At 36.0% G+C, this 27,599-nt stretch overlaps 3 protein-coding genes across 4 annotated transcripts in view; all 3 read right to left on the bottom strand.

Moving 5' to 3' along the window:
- mapk8ip1b (mitogen-activated protein kinase 8 interacting protein 1b) overlaps nucleotides 1–10,488 on the bottom strand; it is a 99,706-nt gene extending 89,218 nt beyond the window's left edge. The window contains exons 1-3 of one of the 2 annotated variants that reach the window (XM_042490751.2): nucleotides 10,377–10,488; nucleotides 10,199–10,263; nucleotides 8,571–8,748 (exon numbers count right to left, since the gene is read on the bottom strand). In XM_042490751.2, the coding sequence (XP_042346685.1) occupies nucleotides 8,571–8,647 (77 nt within the window). In that variant the 5' untranslated portion in view covers nucleotides 8,648–8,748; nucleotides 10,199–10,263; nucleotides 10,377–10,488. Of the gene's footprint in view, nucleotides 1–8,570; nucleotides 8,749–10,198; nucleotides 10,331–10,376 lie in introns of those variants that run through there. The other variant, XM_088069370.1, reaches the window with a different exon arrangement.
- A 6,164-nt stretch (nucleotides 10,489–16,652) lies between these two features.
- LOC121945377 (guanylyl cyclase-activating protein 2-like) lies at nucleotides 16,653–19,787 on the bottom strand. The gene is made up of 4 exons (XM_042489517.2): nucleotides 19,432–19,787; nucleotides 19,157–19,306; nucleotides 16,917–17,028; nucleotides 16,653–16,799 (listed from the first exon to the last, which is right to left on the bottom strand). Exons 1-4 carry the CDS (start codon nucleotides 19,633–19,635, stop codon nucleotides 16,657–16,659), a joined length of 609 nt encoding a protein of 202 aa, XP_042345451.1. The 5' UTR covers nucleotides 19,636–19,787; the 3' UTR covers nucleotides 16,653–16,656.
- A 4,224-nt stretch (nucleotides 19,788–24,011) lies between these two features.
- Nucleotides 24,012–27,306, bottom strand: LOC121963412 (guanylyl cyclase-activating protein 2-like). The gene is made up of 4 exons (XM_088069250.1): nucleotides 26,570–27,306; nucleotides 26,324–26,473; nucleotides 25,343–25,451; nucleotides 24,012–25,238 (listed from the first exon to the last, which is right to left on the bottom strand). The coding sequence occupies exons 1-4, from the start codon at nucleotides 26,855–26,857 to the stop codon at nucleotides 25,111–25,113; spliced, it is 675 nt and encodes a 224-aa protein (XP_087925376.1). The 5' UTR covers nucleotides 26,858–27,306; the 3' UTR covers nucleotides 24,012–25,110.
- Between the last annotated feature and the right edge of the window lie 293 nt (nucleotides 27,307–27,599).

Below are 27,599 nucleotides of genomic sequence, written 5' to 3'. Positions count from 1 at the left end.
TATAGAGATGTCTTACAGGGCATAAAACACAAGCAGCCAGATGACCAGACAGGTTGTAAACAAGCCAACAAAATGTAATAATATCCCTCATTATGCAGGGAAATTTGAAAGTTAAAAAAACCATTAATATTGGGGCAGAGTATATAATTATTATTTTTAGGCACTTTTCCAGTTTATTTCCTTGTTGTTGTTTTTCTTTTTTTTGTACCTTTTACTTACAAATTTTGGGGTAATTTCTTTTCTTCATTTTTTCTCACTTTTTCCTCATGTTTTTTAAGAAATAAAGCCAATTTGCTCAGATTTTAAAGTTAGACTATGATGGACGTTTACAACATACATTTTTAGTAATAATTTTCCAGTTGTAAATCGAATTGAGCACTGTGTTCCCAGATTTTAGCAATTACTTTGCAATGTTGTTATTTTTGTCAACAGAAATGGTGCCTAAACCTCCAAAAATAAAGCTGTAATTATTCTAAATTATCCTTAAACCTGTGCTGCTAGTTGAGGCAGGTGCTTGTGCTTCCTCTCAAAATCAATGCATCTGTGTGAAAATGTGTCCACACACCCACACACAGTGATCTGCGCAAACCCCTTAGTTAACTGAGACTCCATCAAGCCAAGCACTTGTGTGCTTTTTTCTCTTTTTTAAAATGTTGTTTTTATTTTCATCAGTCAGCGTGAAGACGTTTCAGTCCCCAGATCTAGCAGCAGAGAGTGTACTACCTCGCTTTCATGCTGCTCTTACAGGTCGCTGCTGACCCAGATCATGAGCTGAGTCTCGTTGAGACGGAGTCGGCTGCCACAAGGAAGAGAGGCTTTGCCCTCCGAGATAACGTTATCATCTGTTTCTGCTTAGAAGTAGTGAATTTACAGCTCACAGCAACTTACTACATTACAGTCTCTTGTTTTTGTTTAGGTGTCTAGTGTTGACAAAAACTGTTGCACAATTTCCGATCTGTTGTCAGCGTAGTTAGCTTGTTTATTAGATTACATGCATGTCACTGCCACATTGAACCTTCTGCCAAAACCCATTCAAACTCTCAACTCTATATGGAAAAAAAAGGAAGCAACAGTCAAATATTTGTATTTAAAAGCAAAAACTGATGCGACTAGTGTAATTCTGAGCCCTAAACATGAATACTGGAATTTATTGAGATTGCACTGATCAATTGTTTCTTGTTTGTTTTTTTATTAAATACATTTTTTAGTTTATTTTGGAATTCAGTTTGATAGAGCATTTTAACGTCCTGTAGGCATGGAGGGATTGATGAATGGGCCTACCAGGCAAAGGCCCAGGGTACCAAAGTGTAAGGGGAGCTCCCTGGAGGGATATTTTTCCAGGAATTGGAAACCAAACCAGAGCTAAAAAGGTGAGGATATATTAAACTTAAATCAGGTGGGCATAAACAAGACCGTAATGCCTTGTTATTATATTTCTCTGTGCTTGCTGGCATTTATACATTTGATTTTTTGCAAGCTATTACAACTTTATCAAATGCCAATGTATCACCTGTCTGTCTTGTCATTATGCTTCTCTGCCCCCCAGTGGCCAAAAGTCAATGAATGCATCTCGAAATGACAGCAACAGCAACTGAGTCAGTCGTGCATTCATAGTTGCAAAATCCATTACAACTTAACACAGGCGCATATGCAAATGTAACACTTGTGCTTTGCAAAACCAAACCCCAGGCTTCAATCAGTCCTTCAGAGAGGTCAATCACACACTAAGTCCTTGTTTCTGCACACCAAGCTGCCAACACACAGCCATATGGCCATACCGCAAGACCTCGGCAACTGGCCAGAACCTATGGAGCTCACACACACACCGCAGGAGCTTCAACACTTCCCCCGACACACCTGAAATGTGAAAAACAAAAATGCTTCAAGTGTTCTGTATCAGAAAAAAAGATAAATATTTGTGTTTGTCTCGGCAGAAAGAAGGATACATTTCATTTCTGTTCAGCTCATCAGCAGTGGTAAATTAACCCTGTAATGACCAAACAGGTTGAGACCTAAAACTGATCTGATGGTACCTGACAGCTCAAAACAAAAGAAACAATTTTCCATGTTCCAAAAATATATACTGTTCTGGAGTAAAATTTAATACGCAACTTGAAGGTGACGCCTTACACATATCGATCTTTTGTCCTCACACTGTTACATTTATTGATTATAGAAAAATCAATAAAATAACCAATAATGAAAATAATTATTGGTTGCTGTTTACATATCTCAACTCAGGAGAACCAGCACTCTATTTTGAATGATATATCAGAGATTAGTATCTATTCCCAAAGTCCCCTATATATTTGTTCAAAGTTTTTGATTGAACAAAAACCAGCAAATTAAAATGAGAGCAGATCTGAATACAAGAAGGTATCTCACTGTACTTTGATCAAATATTTTACATCAAATTTATTTGTAAAAACAAGATATTTCATTTTTTCTGATTTACACATCTTTTCTCTAAGCTAAAGTATTTTGTGTTTTTTTTAATTTTCAAATTATTATTATCATTATTATTATTATTATTATTATTATTATTATTATTATTATTATTATTATTATTATTATTATTATTATGGGCAACATGAATGCAGCAAAGAAACGTAAATAAATAAATAAAAATTAGTTTTATGAGTGAGTTTTTTCAACATAAATAAAAACTAATTAAAACAAAGAAAAAATAGGAATAAAAGCATATCTTTAAAACAAGCTTGTTTCAAAGATAATGTCAAAATCCTAAGAGAGACAGAGAGAGAGAGAGAGAGGGGGAGAGAGAGAGAGGGATGGACTGTATAAGCAGAGGGGAGGTGCCTTTAGGTGGAACGTGCCATGTCAGCAGATTTGAGCGACAGCAGTAAATAATGAGTGTAGGGGGGGAGACTGCAACCAGAGCAATAACTGTCCACTCAGTCAGCTTCTACTGTGAAATTCAAATCAGCTCCATTTAAATTCTCTCTCCCTCTAAGGATAAAAAACACAAGCTAATTGTGTTTAAAACCCCTGAAATCAACCTTTTTCCCCACAGAAAACATCAGAGCACAAAAAAGACAGATGCAGTGAATCAGGGAAACTGACACTTTTAAATCTGCTTAACCTCCCCCATCTCTCTCCGCTCTTTCTCTCACTCACATCCTTTCCACATCCCTCACTCTGTGAATTCATCCGCCTGAGCAGATCTTGTCAGCAGAGTCACGTCAGTTTGGAAGCCGCAGTAAAAAGATGAAAGGAAAGAAAGTGGGTTTGCCGTCGAATCAGAGAGCGAGGGAGAGCGAGAGGGAGAGATCCTGGACACTCCTGCACTTTCATGTTGTGTGCTCACTGATTTTTGCTTTTTTAAAACATATGCTCAATAAGTCTGATTTGTTTTTATTATCCATTTTTTAAATATAACGGGAAAAAACTATATGCAAGTAGGGCTGGGTGAAAATCACAGTATTTTTTTTATTTTTTGAATGTATAGTTAATGATTGGCGCTTTCATCTATTCTGTGGATATAATGTCTAAGTGGGTAAAGGCAAATAACAGCCCAGCTAGAGCAGTCTAAAACGTTTAGAAATAACATCACTTTACTGTAAGGTAGCCTTTAATACCAGTAAAAGACAACACATACGATATTGCAACAGCAAGAATCTATGATGATATCTAGTCTCAAAGGGCCGTGTTGATATATTATCAATATATCGCCCAGCCCTAATGTCATATGTTCAAATTTACACTCTTCAACCGCCCCAAAACTGCAGGAAACTGAAATGATAAACCAGAATTGTCATTTAAAACCAGATAAATATTAAACCGCATATGAGAGGGATTAGTTTTGCCTCAAGAGGGATCTCTGGTTTCACTAGTTTCATTTTCCCACACAATGCCTCACAAAATGGACTGCAGTCCTGCACTGCCCTGTCGCGCCATACATGCAGTTTTGCACACACATAGAGAGATATAAATGGTGTGCTTAAGTGAAAGGATCTCTTGCTGCCATCTCGTGCCACAGATGATCAATGCAGGAAAATTTAAAGCTACAGTTCATCTAAATATTTGATGTGAGACATGAAAGTCAGTCTCCATCCGTCGAGCTCAGCTCCATAAATCGCCAAAACACAACTTATAGCTTTCAAACTACTTAACTGCTACATTTAAACAGAGAAGCAGACAGCAGAGGTGTCCTGATTGATTTTTTGCAAAAAATCTTGTTCCCAGTCGTGATCTCATATTACATATTATATAGTATATATATACAATATTACCAAGATACAATATTATCAAAATACCATCACAATACAATATTATCACAATATTATCATGATGTGACATTATCGCGATACGATGTTATAAACAATATCACCACACAATATTTCTGTGCTTTTAAACATTTTGCCATATGCTGATTATTGCAGTAACATGTATGTGTAATGTGATTGTTATTATTATTACTTTTTTACTACTAAAGTATTTTCCTGAAGGACATTTATTTATTTTTATCTGACATGGTTAAGTTTTAAAATTTTTCTCACTGTAATCATTTTTATTTTTGCAAAGTGTATCTAGTGGAGTTATAAAGTAATTGATTTAGTATGCTACTAGTAGTTTATTTTGTATTTGCAATATTTAGTTATATAATTTTTTAAAAAAGATACTCTGTGTCTCTATGAGCTGAAAATGATATTGCCATATTTTAGGCTGCATCTTGATAAATCATACATATATATGGATATTTTAAATCTTTTCATAATTTTTTTTAACCAAATTCCCACTTTGATGTGACAATATTGTAGCAATGGTTATTGGTACTAAAAAAAAAATAAATTAACACAATCTAATTGTTTTTCAATAATCATTAGTAATGTAGATATAAGGGTTAAGTGGGTAAATATAAGTATTAAAACAAGTAGAACTGTGATATGTTGAGAAAAGTACATGATTTACGGAAATGCAAACTTTGAAATCAGGAAAAAAATGTAATCCAAATAATGATATAACAATTTCAAATATCTAAGACGATATATAGTCTCATATCTCAATACAACATAATGTTTTCATATTGCCCAGCTCTATTAGTGTCCATGTACTAAAACAATTCTGACACAAAATATTACAATATTATGCAATATTGATATTTTCAACCAACTCTGGCGGCACCCAATTTAGTAAAAAACTGGTAAAGTTGATCAGTACATATTTTGAATAAAAACGGTCATCCTTGCAGCTTTTTTTTCATAATTGTCTTTACTTTATTGTGTGAAAGAGTTTTGTAATTCGGGGGAATGACAGTCAGTGTGGATCTGGTTTGAGGTTTGAATGTTTGAACAGTCTCTCTTCATCTCCAGCTTGAACACAATGATGATGTTCAAACGCAGTTTTCAGCACTTTACAGTTGTGGACCTCAGAAATGTCACTAAAAACACTATTTTTAACGTTGCTGTCATCGCTCAGCGTGAATATTATTAACTAGTACTGCTGACGTGTTTGTGCGGCTGTGTGTTCACGGTCTATCGATGCAGTGTGACAGGAGCAGCGTTTTAGCGGAGCACAACGGGTTCAATGACCAAATGATGAGAGCTGAACGAGCGTTTATGTTACTTAAAGGGATAGTTCACCACAAAATCACAAGTATGGATTTTTCCTTTTACCTTTAGTAAGTGAGTTGCTAAGTGTTGTAAATAACAGGTATTGCACGCTTCCCTCTGCACAGTGAAACATGTGGCAGGCATAGTTGACTTTAGAAAACAAAACAGAAAAATGTTGTACTCATATGACAACTCAATTTTTGATGACGAGTCATTAACTTTATTAATCCGTCACAAGCTTGAAGAGCTACTGAAATCTAGATTTAAAGGCAAGCTGCTCGTGTGTCTCAGTCACCAAATATCTCCACACAGAGAGCCGCACAGACGGCAGCAGATCGACTGTCTGCTCTCTAACAGCAGCAGGTCGTGGAGCGACGGAGGATTCGACCACAGCGTGTGGAGGCAGGGAGGGTGACGGAGGAAAGCATGCCAACATATGGCTGCTCTGGGAACGGGCCAACCCTGAGGTTGTGGATTATCTGGCTTCGCTCTCAGGATGAATACAACTCTGAAATATCATAGCAACACAATTCAATCTCCTAATTTAATTCAAAGCAAGAAACTGATCATTTTCTGATTGTATTGTCACTAAGTTGCTGCCAGGCAATGTGTTTTATGATAAACTGTTAATTTTACAGCCTATTTCTTTTTCCCTGCAACAAACAGTACTATTTACTGAATTAAGTCAAAATTGACTAACAGCATTTTTTTTTTACTGAATTACTTCTGCTGTAATAAGAAATCTGATTTATCGGTATATGTTAAAGGGGGTCAAATCTGAAAATGGCATTATTTCGGCTCTAGCCAAAATGAGACCACTGAGGTTTAAGGAGCCGCTGGTGTTCATATCTGTATGTACATACCTGATTCACTGTGGATTTGTTTATTTATCTTTTTTTTGGGTTGGGAGGTTATGTTCCTTTTTCATTTCATTATGCTATTATTATTATTCTTTTATTGTCCATAATAAATTGTTAAATTGAATTGAAACTGAATTTACATTTAAGAGTCTGATTAGGGAGCTACGGTTGTGCCATTTATTGTTTTGTTTTTTTGAAATTTTGTTACTGGCTTTATTGCTTGTTTTCTCCTGGCAGTTTGATGTTTGTCCCGCATAACTTTGAGACTCATATTTTTTTGTCAGACAAATCAAACACTGGCAGAGCGACTCTGATGTGCCACTGTGATAAAAGTCTAAAGAAAGATGGTTCTGGATCTGCATGTTTGCAGCTCTGCTAATGAGACAGGGAAGGACACACTCAGCCTAGGGGGGTGTGTGTGTGTGTGTGTGTGTGTGTGTGTGTGTGTGTGTTGCTGTCTCACTGGGGAATATTGATCACAGACCTCCATCCACTCAGTCACGCCACCGAAGAATCACAGCTTCTCCTCGGGGCAGCACTGTATGCTTCTCTGCGTGTGTGCGTGTGTGTGTGTGTGTGTGTGACATACAGAGTATAAAAGCATGTCAGCGGCGTGCAGCTAATCCCTCGCCCTGCTCAGCTCTCACATGTTGATGCGACCTGGTCCTGTCCTGCAGGGTGAATCAGCTCTGACTGATCAGCTACCTGATGAGCTCTGGGTTACCTGTACTGAAGCTTTCTTTTTTTCATTATTGACTAACCAATTAATTCTGCTTTCATGCAACTCATTACTTATTAATTCCAGACAATAAAATGCACATTACAAGTTCCCAGAGCTCGTGGCGAATCTTCAGGCTGCTTTTTCAGTCTGAACAGTCCAAGAATTAAAAGAGATTTAGACTAATATGAAATAGCCAAAAGCAGAAAATGCTACAATAAGACAATATGTGATATTTAGGGAAAAAAGTATTTCCCACTAACTGATTGTGAAAATTCACCTAAGTTAATTATGAGGGAGGGGATGTGACTTATGAACTACAAACCATACATTTATTAAATCAATTTATATAATAAATTTGTTATATTTACATGTATGTCTTTATTAGTTATGTCAGATAAATACAATTTCCATCATTCATAAATAAGAATACAAAAAAAATTTAAAAATAAAGTTAGAAAAGTAGCTGAGTTGCTTTTTGTTTGCTTGTTTTGTTTCCAAACCTCCAGGTTTAAGCTACCCTTTCAAAAAATGACTATAATGGAGGAATGGAAGCATTATTAAAAATAGAAAATAAAAAATAAAAGAAAATGGATCAAACAAAACAAAATAAAATAAATGTAATAAATCATTACTTTTTTCTCTTTTAAAAAAAAAAAAAAGATAAATTAAAACAGTAAAAATATATCTTTCTGCCAAACTTCAATTTTCACTGCAAATAGGTCAAACCCAAACTAAACAGCCTGTATCAGGGGGAAAAAAGAGTGATGATACAGCTATAGCACTGATAAGGTTGCTGCAAACTCATGTGTCCTGTACACACAATATACAATATCTTAATTATAAAAGATTAATAAGCTGTTAATAAAAGCATTAATGTCTGGTTGGGTTGCAACGACCACAGGGAGATAACAACAGTAAGCAATATTTTCATAATAGCTCATAATGAAGAAACTACGGACAAAAAGTACTATTCTTGACTAAAAGCATACTGATGCAAGGGGGGAAATGACCATAAAGCAGGCCATGAGGCCAACATGAAGTCACTATTCGAAGCTGGAACTCGTAAAGCAACTGGACACTTCTTCAGGGGGTTTCTCTCTGGAGCAGAGAGACAAAAAGTCTGCGACATAATTAACAATTTAACGCTTCTAGTAGATGCACGGAGCACAGAGGCTCGTCTGGGTTTCTCCAGCAGCAGACACGCCCAAACACAAAATATGCGACTCAACAACACATTGCGACTTCAATCCGCAAAGCTGAGCGGTGCCAAGCGCAACTGCAGCGGCTGCGAGCAGCACCGGCGGCAGCAGCTCCAGCTCTGCAGAGCCGCGCGGACTCACCGCTCCTCCGCCAGCCTCCAGCCCGGAGCTTCGGGCTCCGCACCCCCTCCCGCAGACTCCCCTCCACCGGGGCGCTTACCTGAAGCTGGCCGGGGAGTTCACCTGGATGTTGCGGCCAGACGGCGGGCTGGTTTTCCGCTTCTCTCGGTCCGCCATGCCGCTCACTTATCGCTCCTCCATTGGCTCCGCCGTGCGGCCGCGCAGCAGAGACACCTGAGAGGTCCGCCGATGCTGCGATAGGGTGCTACCTTCGAGGACTGTGGGAAAAAATAATAACTCAGCTCAACCGTGCATGAATAAGTAAATAATAGTGGTAATTTCGCAGGATTTGGAAAATGTGTTTTATGTTTGAGCTCCTGTGCAATATTGGTCTGTTTTTGTGCAAAATAGCTTAGATATTGTTTGCATTTGTCTTGATATATTTGTCGTTTATTGCTGACATCATTGCATATTGCTTGTATCTAAGTATTGGTATTCATTGTAATACTTGTTATTTCTTGCACTGCCTTCGGTGAGGTATTTCTACAAGCCCATTTGGGTTTCTAACCTCTCCAGGACCCAAATCTGTATTCTTTAGACCTGTTTTGTGTTACTGTTTTTAATGGTGCAAATAGATACATGAAATTAAATTTGTCATTAGCCTACAATACAAAAATATGCATAAACAGTTGTGGATGGAGTGCCTGAAAGCCATACTTGGTATCTTAAAAGATTAACTAAAAATTAAGTTAATGTAACTGGAACATTACTTGAGTAAAAGTCTTAAAGTATCAGATATTTACTCATAATTATAATGTAGCAGAAACTGTGTTAGCTGTGTTGTGTTTGTTGTTATCAGCCAGGATCACAAGTTATATTAGGCTAACTTTTGGAGTTTTTATCCTGTCTCAGTTTTATGCATAACAGAGCTTGTTTGTACAACCTGGTGCTAGCTATTTATTTTATTTATATTTATTTCTTTATTTATCTATTTTCTCATATTTTAATTGCTTTGTTAATATTTGGACGAGATGTTTGTGCCAACCTTGGAAATCTTTCGCATAGTTTTAAAAAAGAAATACACAGTTTAGCTGCGCAGCATGATGCAGTTGTGTTTTTATTTCAACACTCATATTTAAACCTTTGAAACCTGGAGCACCATCACTTTTCTTGTGGTGCTTTCAGAAGCATTTTACGAGTATTTAAGTCTTTGAACCCTGAGCAAACTGGTGCAATTTCTTCCAAAAACATGGGCAAAAGGCAATGAGCAACTTGGCAAGAAATGTTACACAAACTAAAAGATTTAGGAAATTATTTTTTAAAAGCTACAGAAAGAAATGGCCAGGCTAAAAAACAAAAAAGCTCGGAAAAAAATCTACAATTATAATTGTCATCATTAGTTTTTAACTTTTTGGCAGTGAAAACAAATGTGAAGTGCAGGAGCTCGACTTAAACTGGTAAGTTAGGCTTTGTAAAACACGATTGTCATTTATTCATAACATCCAGTCTGATGTGAAATAAATGTTCAGTTATGTTTTAACTTGTATGTAAAAACTTTGGCGTCCAGAGCAGACAGGTGTGCAGACCGGTTTTGACATTTTCACGCGTCGCATCTCCTGAGCTCTATTTCCCATTAACAAGTACGAATTGTTAGTTAGTCGCAGATATATTTAGTTATTTTATTGTAGTTGACCGTATACTTTAATAATAGTAAAGAATTGTTCTTACCTGTAGCTCTTCCTGGTGTGGAGAAAAAGGACCCGAGCACAGGACCCGACTGTCATTGTAAGCGCCTGAAAAAAAAAACACACCTTACCTGTGTTTCAGCCCAATAATTAAGAGTTAATTTTTGGAAAGAAAAAAAAAGAAAGAAAAAAGATGGCCATGAATCATGGCATTGTCTCACAAATGTGTCGTTGCAAAAGTTCTTAAAGGATAATCTTGCCGTGCGCGTCCTCCACACATGCACGAGCTCCCCAAAACAGCGGAAATCCCCCGAAAATACTTTTTTTCTGCGCTACGGCAACACATCAGTGACATACATTATAGACCAGTCTGTCACAATAACCTTTTAGAGATAACGGACAGCCGTGGTTTGCAAAATAAAACCATCCTGTTACATGAGAACGGTTTTATTATTGCATGCGATGTGTAATTTTTCATTTCTTATCAATAAGAACGCTCAAAACATATTACATGAATGAATATATCTTCCAAATCTTGGACTTTACGAGGGGACCCTGAATGCAGCAGGAGCTCCCCAAGGAGGAGAGGGCTGCGAACTGGATGGAAAACACAGAAGAGGAGAAAACAGGAGGTGGGTAACAGCCACATGGATACCAGGAGGTGTCAAACTGGACTTATGCCTAAATACGTGATAATTTATTAAATGTGTGTTATCGATCTGATGCAGATCAGATTTTCTTTCTTTTTTTTTTTTTAACCCTTACAGTGATGACAATGGACGCTGTTAGGTTTGCCCTTATAATGTGAAACAAACAAATAAGTAAAGCAAAACAAATCAAACAAACAGTTACACCTGGGTATGTTGGCACATTCCTGAAAGAGTCTTGTCAGAAAAAAAACAGCAGAGGGCGACACAACACACAAAGACACTGTGAGAGGTGATGGTACCGACTACAAAAACAAACGAATTGTTCTTTCTTTTTCTTTCTTTCTTTATTTCTTTCTGTCTTTTTTCCACTATTTATTTATTTAGTTAGTTAGTTAGTTAGTTAATAAGTTATTTATTTAATTTTTTACCACTTTCCATTTATTTTTTCCCACTGCTTACTTTCTCTCTTCTTTCTTTTTTACCACCATTTGTTCTTTCTTTCTTTCTTTCTTTCTTTTTTCTTTCTCACTTGCTTACTTTTTCTTTCTTTCTTTCTGTCTCTTCACTGCTTACTTTCTTTTTTCTTTCTTTTTTTCCACTATTTGGTCTTTCTTTCTTTCTTTTTTACTAATGTTCAGTCTTTTCCCCCACTATCCATTTGATAATATTTCCACTTTTTAGTTTTTCCACTTTTATTTATTTGTCTTCTTCCCACTTTCTTTATTTTATTTTTCTTTATTTCCACTACTTTCTTTCCTCAGCATCTGCCTGAAAAGGAGAAGTCAAATAAATAAGGAAACAAAAACAAAATAAAAAGTTGTTTTGTTTCAAAATCAAAGCTTTCTGGCAACGTTTCTGTGGATAGAGCCCTCTCAGTTGTTGACACAAGGCATTTCATTGTGAAATATTTGCAGGACCATGTCGTCGATAATGCTGCTGTTGCTTGCACAGCTTCATTAATGAGTAGAATATATGCTTTCAACTACCAAAATAAATACTCATTGCAGCATGCAGCAACAACGCTGCATGAACACCACAAGCGTGCAGGACGCAGCAGTTCGGCAAGGCTGCCATCACAAGCTGCACACGCATGCAGTGTGTTACTGTTCTGCAAGCAGTGCCCTGTATGCTATGTCATCACCTACAACGCAGTTCCTGATTAGCTGCTTAGGTTTTCAACTACAGTGGGGATCCATGATTGGCTCGAATGGATTGTAATTTGTGGTGGCAGGGAGTCCAGACTGACACAGAGAGTGAAACAGAATGTTATGTCATTAGGATGGTTTTACCAGGCTAATGCACAACTTTACATACATTGAAAGGGTCATTACATGCTGTAATCATTCTTTCAGTCCACAAAAACATTTCTGCAAAAACATCCCTTCTTGAAGCGATTTCACCTGCACTTTGCTTTCTTTACATCTCCTAACATCTAATGTTAACCTGGAGGTGTCTAGGAATAAGAGAAGCAACATACAAACACTACTTTTTATTGTTAAGTGAGCCAACATATAATAAAAAAAATATGATGGCACAAGCCTCCTGCTTAACTCTTTGAAACCTGGATCAACATCACTTTCCGTGTGCTGCTTTTAGACACTTTTCACAAGTATTTAAACCTTTTAACTCTGAGCACATTTATGTGTTTTCTTTCAAAAACATGGGAAAAAAATGTTATGAGCAACTTTGTAAGAAATGTTCCACAAATTGCAAGAAAATAGTAGATTTAGAAAATGGTTAAAAAATGTCACTTTCATTTTCTTTTTCAAAATTTAAAAAATAATAATTTTCAGGTAATTTTCTTGTACTTTTTAATACTTTCGTGCTATTTTTTTCCTTTCTTTTGTTGTTCGCTGTCTTCTTCCCATGATTTTGACAGAAGTCAAGCCAATTCGTTCAGGTTTCAAAGGGTTAACAGATAAATGTCGAGTGAGGCGAGGGACAAAAAGGGCTACGATGGTGCCAAATCATAAAGTCAACCAAACAAAAACACATTTCTAATCCCTCAAAATCCCCACTGACTTGCTGCAGCTGAAAACAGCTGAGAGAAGTTTAAAGCTTATCTGGCTGCTCTAATCTTACCTGTCAAACTAAAAATATCATCATAAGGCCGAGTGTTACTAGAAATCTAGGTGTGCTGCTGGAAGTAATGGATGAACGAGGAAAAAGAAACAAATATAGTAAGCCCGCTACCCAGATCTGAAGCCACAATAGAACCTCAAATGAGTTCACCTTTGACACATGAAAGACCTAACGTAACCTCAGCGCTAACTATCACACAAGTTAACATGGCAAACACAGAGGCAAGCTGCTCACTTTTAATCACAGCAGTTGTCTGGTATTTTCAAAAAGTGATTTTTACCAGCTCGGGCAGTTGTTCAACATTTGCATTAACCCTTTGCAACCCAAGCATATTGCTTTGATTTTTTTCAAAAGCCTGAGAAGGGGGTGACACACACCATAACAAGAAGTAAGTTTAAAAAAAATGTAAAAATTTACAAGAAAATTGCCAGAAAATAAGCAAAAAAGATAAAGAAAGGTAAACAAACAAACACAAGAAAATGACCCCAAAAAGTGTTTAGAAAAAAAAATTATATATATATATATATATATATATATATATATATATATATATATATACATATACATATATAATAAATAATATGGTTATGGTTATGGTTAATATATTTTTTGTTGCACAACATTTCTTGCAAAGTTGTTTTTTCCAGTGTTTTCATAGAAACAACAATTCACTCAGGTTTCAGAGGTTTAAACACGAGTGAAAGTAATCTAAATGCAGCACAAGAAAAGTGATGTCCACCCAGTTCTTTAATGGTTAATTTAAGGTGGAGTCATGGACAGCACATGGGCAGTCTACTTGTTGTGCATTATCCATCATGCAACGCATGGACGGATCTCCTGTTCTCCATAGAAAATGAATAGGATCTGACAACTTCACATATTTTAGTGGATCCAGTGGATCCAGTGGATTTCCAGTATGACGTACAGGCGCGAGGTCTGCAGGCGCTGATTGAAAGAAAATCCTGCTGGAGGAGCTGTTCAAGTGATGACCTCTGTTCATTTACAAGATGAAAACTGCACTGCACTAGAACATGAAACACAAACTACATCAAAATATAATCACGTGGCAATAATTAATTTTATTGTCTGAGTCTTTCCTCCAAGATATTCTTATCAAAATCATTTTAGTAATGTCAGTCTAACTATAACAACTTTTTTTTGTAGGCAGCTACTTGGCAAACTTTGCAAGCTACCAATTACTTCACACTGGAAGAAGCTGAACGACAGCAAAGCTACTCTGAGGAGAAATCAAGTTTGGTTGACTAAAGCTACTTAGAAAAAGTAGATCAAACTACTTTCTAAAAAACAATAAAGTTGACAATGTACATGTGATTGTAACAAAATATATTACAAAAAAGTCCCATGCCACTCACTTGACTTTATTGCAAAAAGTGTCCACCTCTTCACACATCATAAACCAAACAGTTAATACCGCATTCATTCAAGTGCAACAAATGTTAGCTTTGGTTTTGTATACAATGTCCATCAGTCAAACACCTGCCTCCTGAAAGAATACAGGTGGGGGCTTATTGCACCAATCAGGATCACCCACTTAACCACTTAAACAGTGTGCAACAACTTCTCTGAACAATTGTAATACTTATGAATATTTCTAGTCAGAGGGGGTTCATTTACAGTAAGGGAAGCAATGGTAAAATAAAAATTAAAAAATTATTACTTTCCTTTTATAGCTTTATAGTTTGTAGTTTCGGTAGTTGTCAACACAAAAAAAATGGCAAAAAACCCACCAAAACAAAACATTACGTCTTGAATCAAGCAAAAATAAATGCAGTTTGAACTACCAGCAAGCTACCGCAGAATGTAGTGAAACTACTGGTTCCACATTCACACTCCCTCCTGCCACAGTGTCATTCTGAGTACGACCAACAGATCGTGCCAAAGTAAAACAATTTCAAGTCCCACATATTGCAGCTTTTAATGTGATCTGTCATCATGCACATTCATTTTACTAGCTAACTCCGCCATTTAGGCAAAATCACAGAATGTGTGATAAATTTAAACTGTTTATCTTTAATTTGTTTATTTCTTCTTCACACACAGTCTAATTATTAAAATCTATCTGTCATAACAGGCAGAGTTTGACAGACAAAAATAATTAATTCAGACCATTTATAGTGTGAATTCCTTTGTGAGTTTTGTGAAGTCTGAGAAATGTACCCCTAATGGATTGTTAGATTATATAAGATATACAGAATCAAACACGAGAGTACTTTTGTTCAATTGTAGCCTTGGGGAGATACCATACTACTTCATATGTTACCAAAAATCAGTTCCATTTATTATTATTTTTTGTATTTAAAGAATTAACTGAAAAGATATTTTATAATATTATTTATGAATAAACATTTAAGAGCGTTATGAGGCCACACAGTAAGTGAAATTTTACATGTATAAATTTCACAAAAATCATATCTCTTAAAGTCAAAATGCTCGTTGTGTTCAGTGACAGTATTCTGAGAGAGTCGACACAATGCTGGCTTTGTACTGTTCCACATGAAGGCATGAGGAGTTTTCTCACATACTGCAGGTGGAAGTTGAAGTGGAAAAACCCTGTTCTCTCTTTAGTCTTTCTTTTGAATAATTGTAGAATAGACTTTATGAGCCTCATTTGTTTGTTACCTAAATATATGTATATATATATATATATATATATATATATATATGTTTTTTTTTTTTTTTTATAACACAAATATGATATCAGAGAAGCCTTTGGCACAACACAAGTGCATGGGCAGAGTAGTCAGCCTTACACAGTAGGCAGGTTTCCATTAACCCTCAAAATTGCACAAATTGAAATTGCGAATATACAATACGCCTGATAGAAACATGTCAGTTTTGATAAAAATTCAAATTTATCGTAAAAAATTTCCAAGCTTGCACAAGGTAGTATTTCAGGCTGTTTGAAAAAGCCATATTTTGCAAAACTGCATTGGAAACACTACTGACCCCATGGCTATGCTCTTTTTGGTAGGAGCTGGCTACCTCGGGCACGATACAGCAGGCGCTACAAGAAGTTACTGCATCGAATAACTGTTCAAAGTTGAGTATCATCAGTTTTGAATCCACAGTTCCCCTGTGAAATCATGGACTATCACCTCCCAGAAATCCCTCTTATGTGGCCACTCACATGTATAAGGGGCGTCCCTATCCATTAGCGCTCACATAATCCACCTATATTGCCTTCGATTGGACATAACGATGGCTAGTGCGGCGGATGTAATAGGAAAAAGACCTACTGATGTTTTGATCATCCATCGCCATGCTTCCTGGAATATTATCATAAGAGGAAAAGTCGCATGACATCACTCAGTGGAAATGCAGTTCTCTCAGAATTGTATTTTATCAACATTTGAAAAAGATTGCTTAAGTTTTGCACAAATCTGTAATGATCTGTAATGGAAACCCACCCAGTGTCTCTTCCACGTCATTCAGACCCTCAAATCACCACGTCACCAGACAAGAGTCAGACAAAGTGTGTGTGCTACTTGGGAGCATCAACAACGCCAACATCTTATCCTCCAGACAGACAGGTGCGTCTCACCATCAAACATGCCAAGTGCGAAAGGGTGCTGATGCTTCTTAGGTCAACAGCATGTCAGCGCACACATTAAACATTCGTATGAGACATAGGATCAAACATTTCTTCATAATCATAAAATCCTTCACAGAAGTATTTATGTTTTTTCCTGCAAGTTCACAGTCAGAATCTTTTCCATTTGGCAAGCTGGTCTGAACATACTGGAGTCTTTCAGGAATCATTGCTACTTGTGAGTTTCCTGTCACACAAGTATTTCTGAACCCATATGCTGGGATTAACATCAAGCCGCAGGAAGCTTTGCAGGAATGGACTCCTCTGAGCTCCTTCGACGAACTCATCCAGTGTGATCTCACCTGCAACACACATTCAGCAACACAATCTTTAAGGGAATTATTTACAGTTACGTATTGAGTAAACATAATTTTTTAGGGATTTGTTTTGAGGATTTGTTGGTTTTGCAGTCAACATACCATCACTGTTCACGTCGACCTCTTCAAAGATGCGCTTACACACCTCGTCAGCAGTGAGATTTCCCATTCCTGATTCATCAGATACGGAGCCTTTCTTTATCTTGTAGATTATCTGAAAGGAAAATACAGCAATTAGACCGTTTTTCATCTGAAAACGATAATGCTGTTGGCAAAGTGTGTGGTCTTTAGCCATACTAGTTGCTTGTTTCTATGCATGCCAGTCTGGTGAGATGGTTGGTTAGTTGGTAAACTACTCTTGTCCAGACTGAAATATCTCAACAACTATTGGATTGATTACCAAAATACTATGTTCAGATCATAGACTGTAAATAAAGATGGACAACATAGATCATAATGTCCACCCCTCCATGTTAGTTAATGGGACACTGGCCAAACTAAAACCTCAAAGTACATGCCAAATAACTCTTTCCCAAATATGATTTCTCTCACTGAAGGTAGTTCTCACCATCTAATGTTTGTTCAAGTGTTTGTTTCTATGATAAATTCAGATTAAGTAAGTTATTACATTATACAAAAGGGGGAATTTACGACATGATTGACAGCTGTCAAAGCCCATCCATGTACTTGAGTTCAATGGAGTTGCTTGTGAATGGTTGGACCGGTGTTTTGGTGGGAACTCCCCACTGTGGATATCGCTAATTTGCAGAATCTGGCTCTCAATGTCATCACCATTGCAAGATATCACCGATATTTAACCTCACTTCAGCATAGCAGGGGTAAGTGGGGACGTGTCATCCATCTTTATGTGTAGTCTATGGTTCAGACATTCATGGTCCCACAAAAAATCAGTTGTCACAACTTTGGCAGGTTAATCACTCAACCTTCCATCTAGCACCATCATCAGGTTAACATTTTAATTTGTGCAGTTCTTTGTTTTACAACCAAAAGCACTTTCACTTTCAAGTTTATTTGTGTTTAATCAGCCTGTTCTCATTCCGAAATTGTCAAATATCGTACAGACACTGATGCAAAATGACTCCTTTTGTGGTGGTATGATATGCCGACAGATGCTGGCATTTTTAACTGGATTGGACTTTGACTGGATGGGACCTTTTGCAGCAGTATGACATGTCACCGGTCAGCTAGAGAGCATCTATGTTTCCTTCAAAAATGGAAGCGCTTTTTGACCCAATACATTTTCACGTGTAAACTGGCACGTCATCTCAGAACATCAGCAAGCGCAGGAGGATACCTATCGTGTCATAGGTAGACATGAACGGTGCTGACCGAGCAGCAATATTTAACAAGTTTGGATAAGAATGTGTTGGTTTAATTGTAATTGATTGCGTGCTAACATGCTAAACTAATATGATGACCAAAATTAGCATGTTAGCATTACCACATGTTAGCATGACAGCATTAGCATTGCAAGCCACCACTTTAAATAAAAGCCTCACAGAGCTGCTACGGAGGCTGTGGGCTCTTTGTCAGTTTGTGAGTTTGATTTGCACCTTCAGTTTCTCAAGAATATTGTATTATTATTATTTGTTATAAGTCCAACAAGCTAAACTAGAATTTAAATTCAACGTCTTGAATATAGTTGTATGAAATATCTATTCATGTGTCATTATCATAAACAGATGTAGCTATGCGAACAATTTACTCATATTATATCAGGCCTCCATTAAAACAAACTATAAACACTGAGATAAAACACAAGACATGATAATATGTATGGATTTAGTACTTAACCCTTTGAAACTTGGATCAACATCGCTTTTTTTGTGCTGCATTCAGACACCATCATAAATATTTAACTTTTCTAAATCTTAGCAAATTGGTTTGCTTTCTTTTAAAAACACAAAAGCCAATGAGCAACTTGACAAGAAGTGCTCTACAAATTGCAAGAAATTTATAGATCTGGAAAATTATTTTTAAGGAAGCTACAAAAAATGTGACCAAAATATATATGTTCATGATTATCCTAATTATGCATTTAAAATTATTTCACCAAATTATTATTTTTTAAGCAGTTTTTCCCCCCAGGTTATTCCCATGGATACTATTTTCTTCTGTTTTATTATTCTTTGTTTTTTTCTAATTTTCACGTAATCTTCCTATACTTTTTACAGTTGTTGTTTTTTTTTTTTTTGCTAATGTTTGGGTCATTTCTTTTTAAGTTACTCATCGCCTTTTACCTATGTTTTTGAAGGTCATCAAGTAATTTTTTTTCAGCTCCCAAAGGATTAATGAAACAAGATGTTATGAAATGTTTTTACCTTGACAATCTTCCGTATTTCATTTTTGTCTAGTCGGCCGTTGTCATCGTTGTCAAACACCTTGAAAGACCACTTTAGCTTATCTTCTAGTTTCCCACGCAGAACAAGATTAAGTGCCGCCACATACTCTATGAAATCCATAGTGTTGTCCTGAAAACAGACAGAACACTTATATTGAAAGTATTAAGAGAAGGAATTTGTGCTCATATTTACAAAGACAGATAAGTTTCCTTTCATTTTAAGGCATTTCAAATTGAAGCAGCTTTGTAACTCACATGATTCATGTCAAATGCTCGGAATATGTTGTCCATGTACTGTGCTTCAGGTGTCCCACTCTGTACTCCAAACATCCTCTTGAACTCGTGTAGGTACAAAGATCCACTTGGGCACTCCATGATGAAAGACTTGTAGAGGTCGTGGATGATGTCGGTCTCCACTTCCGTGTCATCCTGTGCCTGTCCTTGCTGATTCTGACCCATGCTAAATCCAAATCCCACCACTCTGGAGAAAAGTCTGACCTCTTATTTTGCATGAGAAACAAATAAATACAGTTTCTTTGAGAAAGTCACATCCTTTCCTGCAGAGAAGTGGTCAGTGTCCTCTTCATGGCTGCCGCTGAAGGTTTCCTCAACAGCACAAGGGTCTTGAACCCAGTGGAGTGTGAAAACTGATTCATGTAATGCTTGACCCCAACCACAAGGGTTATATTTAGCTAAAGTCTTTGCCAAGCTGCCTTTGAAAGTAGTAATCCACATGCCTGATCCCATCTTGAACCCTTAGTGACCGAAGGTCACAGGTGTGCCTTAAGCTCTTTCTTACTAAAATCATAACTCCTACGTAAGAGTGACCAGAGGGCTTTCCTCGTGTGTGTACAGTGGGTTGTATCAAGTATCAATATTACGTTAAAACAATACAGTCCCCATTTGTTTTGTTTTTTTGTTGTTGTTGTTTCTTAAAGATATGCCCGATGAAATAGGATCCACTTGATCTTACCTTCTCAGCACAGCAGAAGTCTTGTCTTGTAAATGTGATGCCACTTTTTCTTTGGTTTTTCACGTTTTTCGCAACCTTTTTCAAAACATAGATCCCATAAAAAGACCCAGAACTCTATTGGATTAACTGTGTTAAATACAAGAGAACATCTTTTCATAGCTGATAGAAAAGACTTGCTTAATAAGGAATCTTTAAGCACCTGTGTGAAACTCCTTCACACAACTATTCAATCAGCAATCAGTCCTCATCCATCCATAAAAGATGTCACCTCTGTGTTGCTATTAATAAGCACGGCTCAAAGAGACCAAAGGCATGTACAAAAGTAATGAAATAAATAAAGAAAACATTTTTTTTAAATTTATATCAACAGGGAATCTCAAAAAGGTGTAAAAAATTTCGGGTTCAGACTATAGCAAACATTTTTATTTCTAGACCATCCTTGAAAAGATAAATAAATAGATAATACATACATACATACAAACATACATACATACATACATACATTTTGAAAAATAATAAAAATAAAATAAAATACAAATCATGCTGTGATATGCTTTTTTGGCCTTTTTTGGAACATGCTTTAATGTAGTATCAACAATTGGCACAGGCATATAGCACATATTACTAAAACAGGTTGCTGCTAATAGCTGCATTTTGTATTTTATTGTCCACTGTTTAATGATTTATTGAAAAATCATAGTAATTTGACCACAAGTTGTGTTGATTGATAAAAAAATATTTGATTATTTTCTCCATAATTTAAATTTTTTGTGACACATTTTGCAAACAAATGGTGTGATTTTGGCCAGCAACTCTCGGTTTAGGCCTGTGTATGAACTGTTTTGAAAAAAGGGTGCCAAAAAAATCACCTCTGCTGTGCTAAGGTGATGATGAAGAGTGGATCACAGTTTCATTAAACATGTCTTCGAAACTGAGAAAAATGGACAAATGTGTTCAAGCAAATAGGAAAAACTGTAATAATAAATCTGATAATATACTGAAGCTATTAAAGATGCAGGTTCAAAGCTAATGTTTTACAAATGTGTTTAAGTGTTGAGCGACTTTTTCTGTACCAGCACTGTTTGCAGCTTGTTAAATAAATAAAAATAAATAAAATCCTTTTTTACAAATGTTGTATCAAACTTTAATATTGTGGTGCCATGGTAACATTAATGTGTTTACAGTGTAAATGAAATCTCTGTGGCCGCTGAGCTTGTCAGTTTACAGTTGATGCTCTGTTTTGTCAGCTGCTCACTTTGTGTTTATGGCTCAGGTCTTCCTGGTAGAGTAATGACATGCTTTACTTTGCGCTTTGCATTAACTTATTAGCTTGTTTGTTTGTTTTGTCTGCCTAAAGGGATTCAGCTAAATGGAATTTCACCATCATTGGTTTTACTTTTTAAACCTATACACTTCTTACTGGGTCATGTCAAAATGCTTTCTGTAGTCTGTGACTACTAGTGCTTCCCCCTTAGGTTGTCAAAAGTCTGTCCTGATACCCTGAACATCAGCAACTACCCTTTGTCTTTCCTTTTTCTTTTAGATTTTATGTTTCTTTATTTTTTACTTTTTTGAATTTACTTTTTTATTTATTTATTTTTCCCATATTTTCTTCATATTCTTATTGCTAGGCACTACCTTCACTAATTTCCTATCTGGGACTATCATATTTGATTTAATTTTCAATTATTACTCCACATTTCTACTACACTTGCTATCCATGAATACGTCTGTGGGGTGGGATGTTAGACTGAATAAGGTTTATGGTATATATATATATATATATATATATATATATATATATATATATATATATATATATATATATATATATATATATATATATATATATATATATATATATATATATATATATATATATATATATATATATATATATATATATATATATATATATATATATATATATATATATATGTACATATATTTCATTAAAACATTGAAATATATATAAAATGTCCTCTGTGAAAAAGGTTTAGAATCACTCGTTGCAACCCTGTCTCCTAGACATTTTAACATTTAGATCATATTTACTCAATCATGTAATCAAAGAATAAATTGAGAAAACTACAACACATATATATATATATTTATTGGCATCTGATTCAAACAACAAATCACAGGCTGTCTAAGTGTCAACCACTTTTTTTTACCTTCAACTTTAACTCAAAGTGTGGCTTGATGATGGCTGACCCTTTGCCTTTAAATGGAGTCAGTAAGTGTTACTAATCTACAGGATAACTGAAATGACATCCAGGTAAAACCGCTGAGCTAGAATAACTAAGTGACTTAATCCGAGGAGTTTATGGGCCCAACTGGCGGAGAAGAAAGGGCCATGCCCCTGACCGAGAGCAGGTTCATGCTGGTACAGCAGATGATCTCTGTACCTAGTATGGCTTTTAACCTCCAGAGACCTGGCAATTAGTATTTGTTCCCTGTGGAGAACATGACACTACGGTCTTCATATCAAGCACAATACACGCAGTCTATTTGAGTCTCAGTGTACTGTGAGAAGCACATCGTGGGCTTTCTAGTGATGTAATGTGCATTCTGGCCTTTTAAAACAGAACGAATCACATCAAACATGTTTTAGTAGTTAGATCTTTATTTGGAACATGCCAAATAAAAATAGGAGTTCGAAATAAGATATAAGCAAGGAAAACAACACCAGAATGCTCATATTCAAAACACAAACCTAAGTATTTCATGTCTGAAAAAGGAATCCTACCCTCTTTTTCCAATTATAATTGTATGGCAGTAACAGGAGATAAATTATCAAATTTTTGTAGATATAATGTTTCTCAAGGTTACTATTTTTGTTTATGAGAGTCTTGACAATATTATATTAAGATTTTAGAAGAGTATGTTAATTTTATGCCTTTCAAAATGCACATTTTAAGCCCGTGTCCTTTTCTGGGGGACAGTGGGCCGTGATTCTTCTAATTTTCAATCATTTTCCATACTTCAGAAAACAAAAAGTCAGGCATTGATTATTTGTCTTGTTCAAACACATACAGAGAGATTTGTACATGCAAACACACCATATAAAAAAATACTATTTAACCAATACCTTAAATTTTACATTTGTCAAAAGTGGATTGCAATGTAAATGTACTGTATTGTACTGCACTTTTATGAAAAATATTGACCCAGGGTCCACTACAATGGATATGTTATATAATTATTTTTGAGAAAAACCTATTTGTAATATGTACATTCTGAAATGTAGAGAGAGAACAGAATTGCATACTAGTTGTTTATAAAGCAAACTATGTCAGTATCTTTCGTGTCTGTTAACCCACAGAACAAATTCACACTGTGCTAGATCTCAAGACTACTTGGTTGTAAAAAAAAATAATAATCTTGTTAATACAGATACTGGGAAACTGGCTTTACAAATGGGGTCCTCAGAATTTGAAGCTTGTAAAATTAGTCAAGCTAATCCCTTTTAATCAGTTTAAATCCCTTCTGACTGATGTGGAGCAGCAGGAATCCAGGGGTTTTCCATGAATTGGTGTTGTCCCCTGTGCTGGTATCTTTGTCCTTACAAGGTGTAACCATTGAGAACTTGACCTGAATGGCTTTTCCCTTTTATAATAAAGGTTAAATAAATAAATAAATAAATAAATAAATAAATAAATAAATAAATAAATAGATAAATAGATAAATAAATAAATAAATAAAATATAAATAGATAAATAGATAAAAACAAAATATGCCTAAAATATATAATAATTTCGTAACATCAAATCATTAATTTCAGATTTATGTGGGAGGAAAAAATATATTGTAGCATACCACTGTACAGATAGGAAGCAAGAAACGACTCATGTCTTTTTATTCATAAGTTTTGAAACCTTCGTTTAATGACAGTAAAGTAATCGAACACCACAATCTTTCTTTACAGTATAAACTTTAAAGGTCCAGTGTGTAGGTTTGATAGATTATATTTTCTTTATTACCTTTGAATGAGCTGCACCACGTTTCTGCTGTAGTCCAGAGGGGACAAACTAAACACTGGCTCTAGAGGGGGCCTTTCCATTTTTGGATCAGTCACTGTTATTAGAAGTCCCTTTGCAACGAGCCAAAAAATGTCATAAAAACACTGATTTTTAAAAATTTTTTTATGCCAGACTGCTTTATCCAGTGTTCTTACTGGTTTTAATCACCTGGTCCACTCCTTTTAGAGAGGGAAAGATCTCCGCAGATATTTGGCTCCTGATAAAAATATCAAAAAAACAATGAAAACAAGGAAAACTTAAGGAATTATAACCAGGAGTTCATGCTTGGCACATAGGAAAAGCTTGAGCTAGCTGCACTTTGCAATCCTCATCACTAGATGCCGCTAAATCCCACACACTGCTCCTTCAATTCAAAATGCAAAATAATGATTTAATTGTCTTATAGTATTTTATTTGCTTTAAAACAAAGCAAAAATGGAAAAAGTAAAAATATTAACACAGTTAAAAAATTAGAAATATATTCATTGATTATTTACATATTCACTTTATATCAAAAAGGCTGATTTAGCAGCAATATACTGTTGTGTACAGTATATATACACCAGTTTAAAATTATATTTATTCTAATTATATATACTATCATTATGGTTTTAATATTGAAGAGAAAGAATAATGTATATAAATGAGTATGTAATTATTATGTTTCTTTTGTGCGTTTATGCTGTTGGTTACAATTTAACATGGATTTAAAGTGCTACTGCTCCTTTCCTAAAAAAGTACAAGTGATGACCAGTTATGAACTTTCAATTTTTGTGAATATTCAACTATGTATGAAGACAAAATGGACATGGTGTCTGAAATGGATTCTTGTTTTAGTTGTAAAATGTGTATGTGTTGTATATGCAATTTGAAGCCTGTATTTTAGCCATGGTTGCTGTCCCTTTGTACACGTGGTAAAGGCCTATACGCTTTGACACTTCAGAAGTGTGCGCTCCTTCTCCGCTGCTCCAGCACCCATCCAGCAGGGTTCATGTCCAGCTTCAACATGTTGAGCACCCAGGGGTCCTGCTGTGCACCTCTTATGAACTCCTCCATGTTAATATGACCTGTAGATGAAAAAAAGTTGAAGCAGGATTCATGTAATCTGCCCATATTGTTGCTGCAAAAGTCTTTCCACTGCATTGTAAATGTGACTAAACTTAAAACTTACCATCTCCATCACTGTCGACAGCCACTAATATTCGATCCACGACCTCATCTACTGTGAGCTGTGCATCATTGACATCTGTCTTTGAACCTTTCTTTATTCGATAGATACTCTAGAAGGGAAAAAAAGAAAATTTCATGTTGATGAAACTGTATAACTGAACATTATGCTCACTTTGACTTTATACATCTACTGATGGCTTTGGATTCAGAACATATTGAACCATCTTGATCACTCCTTCTAATTTTGAAAAGGGTTCATCTTGTTGATTTAGCCCTCTGAAACCTAAGCAAATTGGATTAATTTCTTTCAAAAATATTGGAAAAAAGGCAGAGAGGAACTTAAGAAGAGAAGATCCAAAAACTGACAAGAAATTTGTAAAAAAAAACAACAAAAAGTTTAAAAAAAACTGTTAGGGGATATTAATAATGTTTTCATGTCAAAATTAAAAAAAGATTTGTGCATTTTTAAAATTACAAACATCACTACCGATTCTTACACGTATTTTTTTTGGCAGATATACCACAAAATGGCACTAGAGGGCAGAGTCAAAAGTTTTGAACAGCAACAAACAAAGTGACGGTGGAGGAGGTTGCGTTAATTTACAGGTAATTGCACCAACTGTCTAAGGGTTCAAAGCTTTTAATACTACTAAAACTCAGACTTTTACAATTAACGAAGCTATGACGTTCTGCAAAGCGCCAAATGTGAAGTACTTCTGGCATTTAAGAGTTACAGTGAAAATGGGAGATGAGGATGGGGGAGGCGTGAGCCTCTTTCGCAGAGCTGAAGAGTCGGAGAAAATTAATGCTGGATGAAGATGTGCAAACCATGCTGCGCTGCTAAGACTTGCTGCGAAGTTTTCACTTAAAACTTTATGCCATTCTGTAAAAGAGGACCTTAATCTGAAGGAATCCTCTTTTTCAAGCTCAGAATTTAAACTGCATCCAACATCCACAAGACATTTACTTGTAGTTGACTTACATCGATTATTGACTTCAGTTCTTCCCTGTCCACATAGCCATTGCCGTCTTTGTCATACACCTTGAATGACCACCGCAGTTTATGCTCCACGTCTCCCCGGAAAACAAGATTCAGTGCTGCCACAAACTCAAGGAAATCTATTGTGTTGTCCTAAAAGGTAGGATGAATGAGAAAAAGTGGGTCACATTTTCACACTGTGGTAAAGATGTACAGTATGCCAGGCTGTAACAGCTCTTAATCTCTCACCCCATTTTTGTCAAAAGCTCGAAACATGTTCTCCGCATAATCCGATGCTTCCCCCGCTGGATCCACACCAAAGAAACGCTTGAACTCGTGCAGAAAAAGAAGTCCGCTGGGGCACTCCATGACAAACTTTTTATACATATCCTGAAGTGCTTTGACATCAATCTCCTGAGTGTTCTCCGTTTGCTGCGTCTGACCCATGGCTGGCTCGTTATTCAACAGTCCATGGTCCCGAAGCCTTGGGGTATATGCTCCACGGTGGAGTGGGCTGACTTGATTTTGGCACCTCATACTCTAAGGTGTTTTTTATAACCATGTGGAATCCCAAAGCTCCAGTTTGCCTATGTCACAAGTGATTAGTGTGGTTTAGGGATTACTACGGTATTATGTTTGTGGGGTTTCCTCTCTGAGTTAATTAGGTTTCCAGCTAAATGTGGATCTCGGCCAAATTCAGCACGCAATAATTCAACATATAAATAAAAGGTATGTGCATTCCAATAGTGCGGCATACAGTATATTACCACGCTTGACAAAAAAGCACATCAGCAATGGATGTTAAAAACTGGAAGGTAATACACATACAAGACTGGGAAAGCCCAGTTTGGGCAGTGTTAATCTAATTAAGAATTGGATTTAATGTATGCCAACATAAGTGTTACTTGGTTTCACTAAAATCACATTACTTTAAACACACATTAGACACACATTAGATAAAATGCTGAAAAACGTTGTTTGTCCTGTTTTTTGTTTTTTGTTTTGTTGACAACTATCATTTTCCAGGTCTAAAAAGTTGTGAAATTGGTTAAAAATATCAAAAGTTTTGAAAAAAGTCATGGGATTTTGTTTTTTCTGCTGAAAATTTTGCAGCATTCTTCTGCGGATAACCTTCCATGAAATGCACCATAATGGCAAATCTAATTTCTGAAGCTGTCGACGTAATGTGTGACGTTTTGTTTACCATCACATACGTATATTAACTATCTGTCCTGTTCTATCTTTCCCTTCAAATATGACTGCTGGATGAAATCATGTT

Source organism: Plectropomus leopardus, chromosome 1 (assembly GCF_026936395.1).
Source record: "Plectropomus leopardus strain MGB_pleo_1.0 chromosome 1, ASM2693639v1, whole genome shotgun sequence".
Taxonomy (NCBI): domain Eukaryota; kingdom Metazoa; phylum Chordata; class Actinopteri; order Perciformes; family Serranidae; genus Plectropomus; species Plectropomus leopardus.
Note: the sequence above shows the minus strand (reverse complement) of the source record. Positions and strands in the feature narration are given on the sequence as shown.

What these genes read in the sequence shown, in the direction of transcription:
- LOC121963412 (XM_088069250.1), bottom strand. Translation starts at nt 26,857, where the DNA reads ATGAGGTGCCAAAATCAAGTCAGCCCACTCCACCGTGGAGCATATACC. An exon ending in AACTGAAGTCAATAATCGAT is followed by an intron (nt 25,452 to 26,323) that starts GTAAGTCAACTA and finishes TTTCCCTTCTAG; the next exon opens with AGTATCTATCGAATAAAGAA. An exon ending in TGTCGACAGTGATGGAGATG is followed by an intron (nt 25,239 to 25,342) that starts GTAAGTTTTAAG and finishes TTTCATCTACAG; the next exon opens with GTCATATTAACATGGAGGAG.
- LOC121945377 (XM_042489517.2), bottom strand. Translation starts at nt 19,635, where the DNA reads ATGGGTCAGAATCAGCAAGGACAGGCACAGGATGACACGGAAGTGGAG. An exon ending in GAGCATTTGACATGAATCAT is followed by an intron (nt 19,307 to 19,431) that starts GTGAGTTACAAA and finishes GTCTGTTTTCAG; the next exon opens with GACAACACTATGGATTTCAT. An exon ending in AAATACGGAAGATTGTCAAG is followed by an intron (nt 17,029 to 19,156) that starts GTAAAAACATTT and finishes TTTTCCTTTCAG; the next exon opens with ATAATCTACAAGATAAAGAA.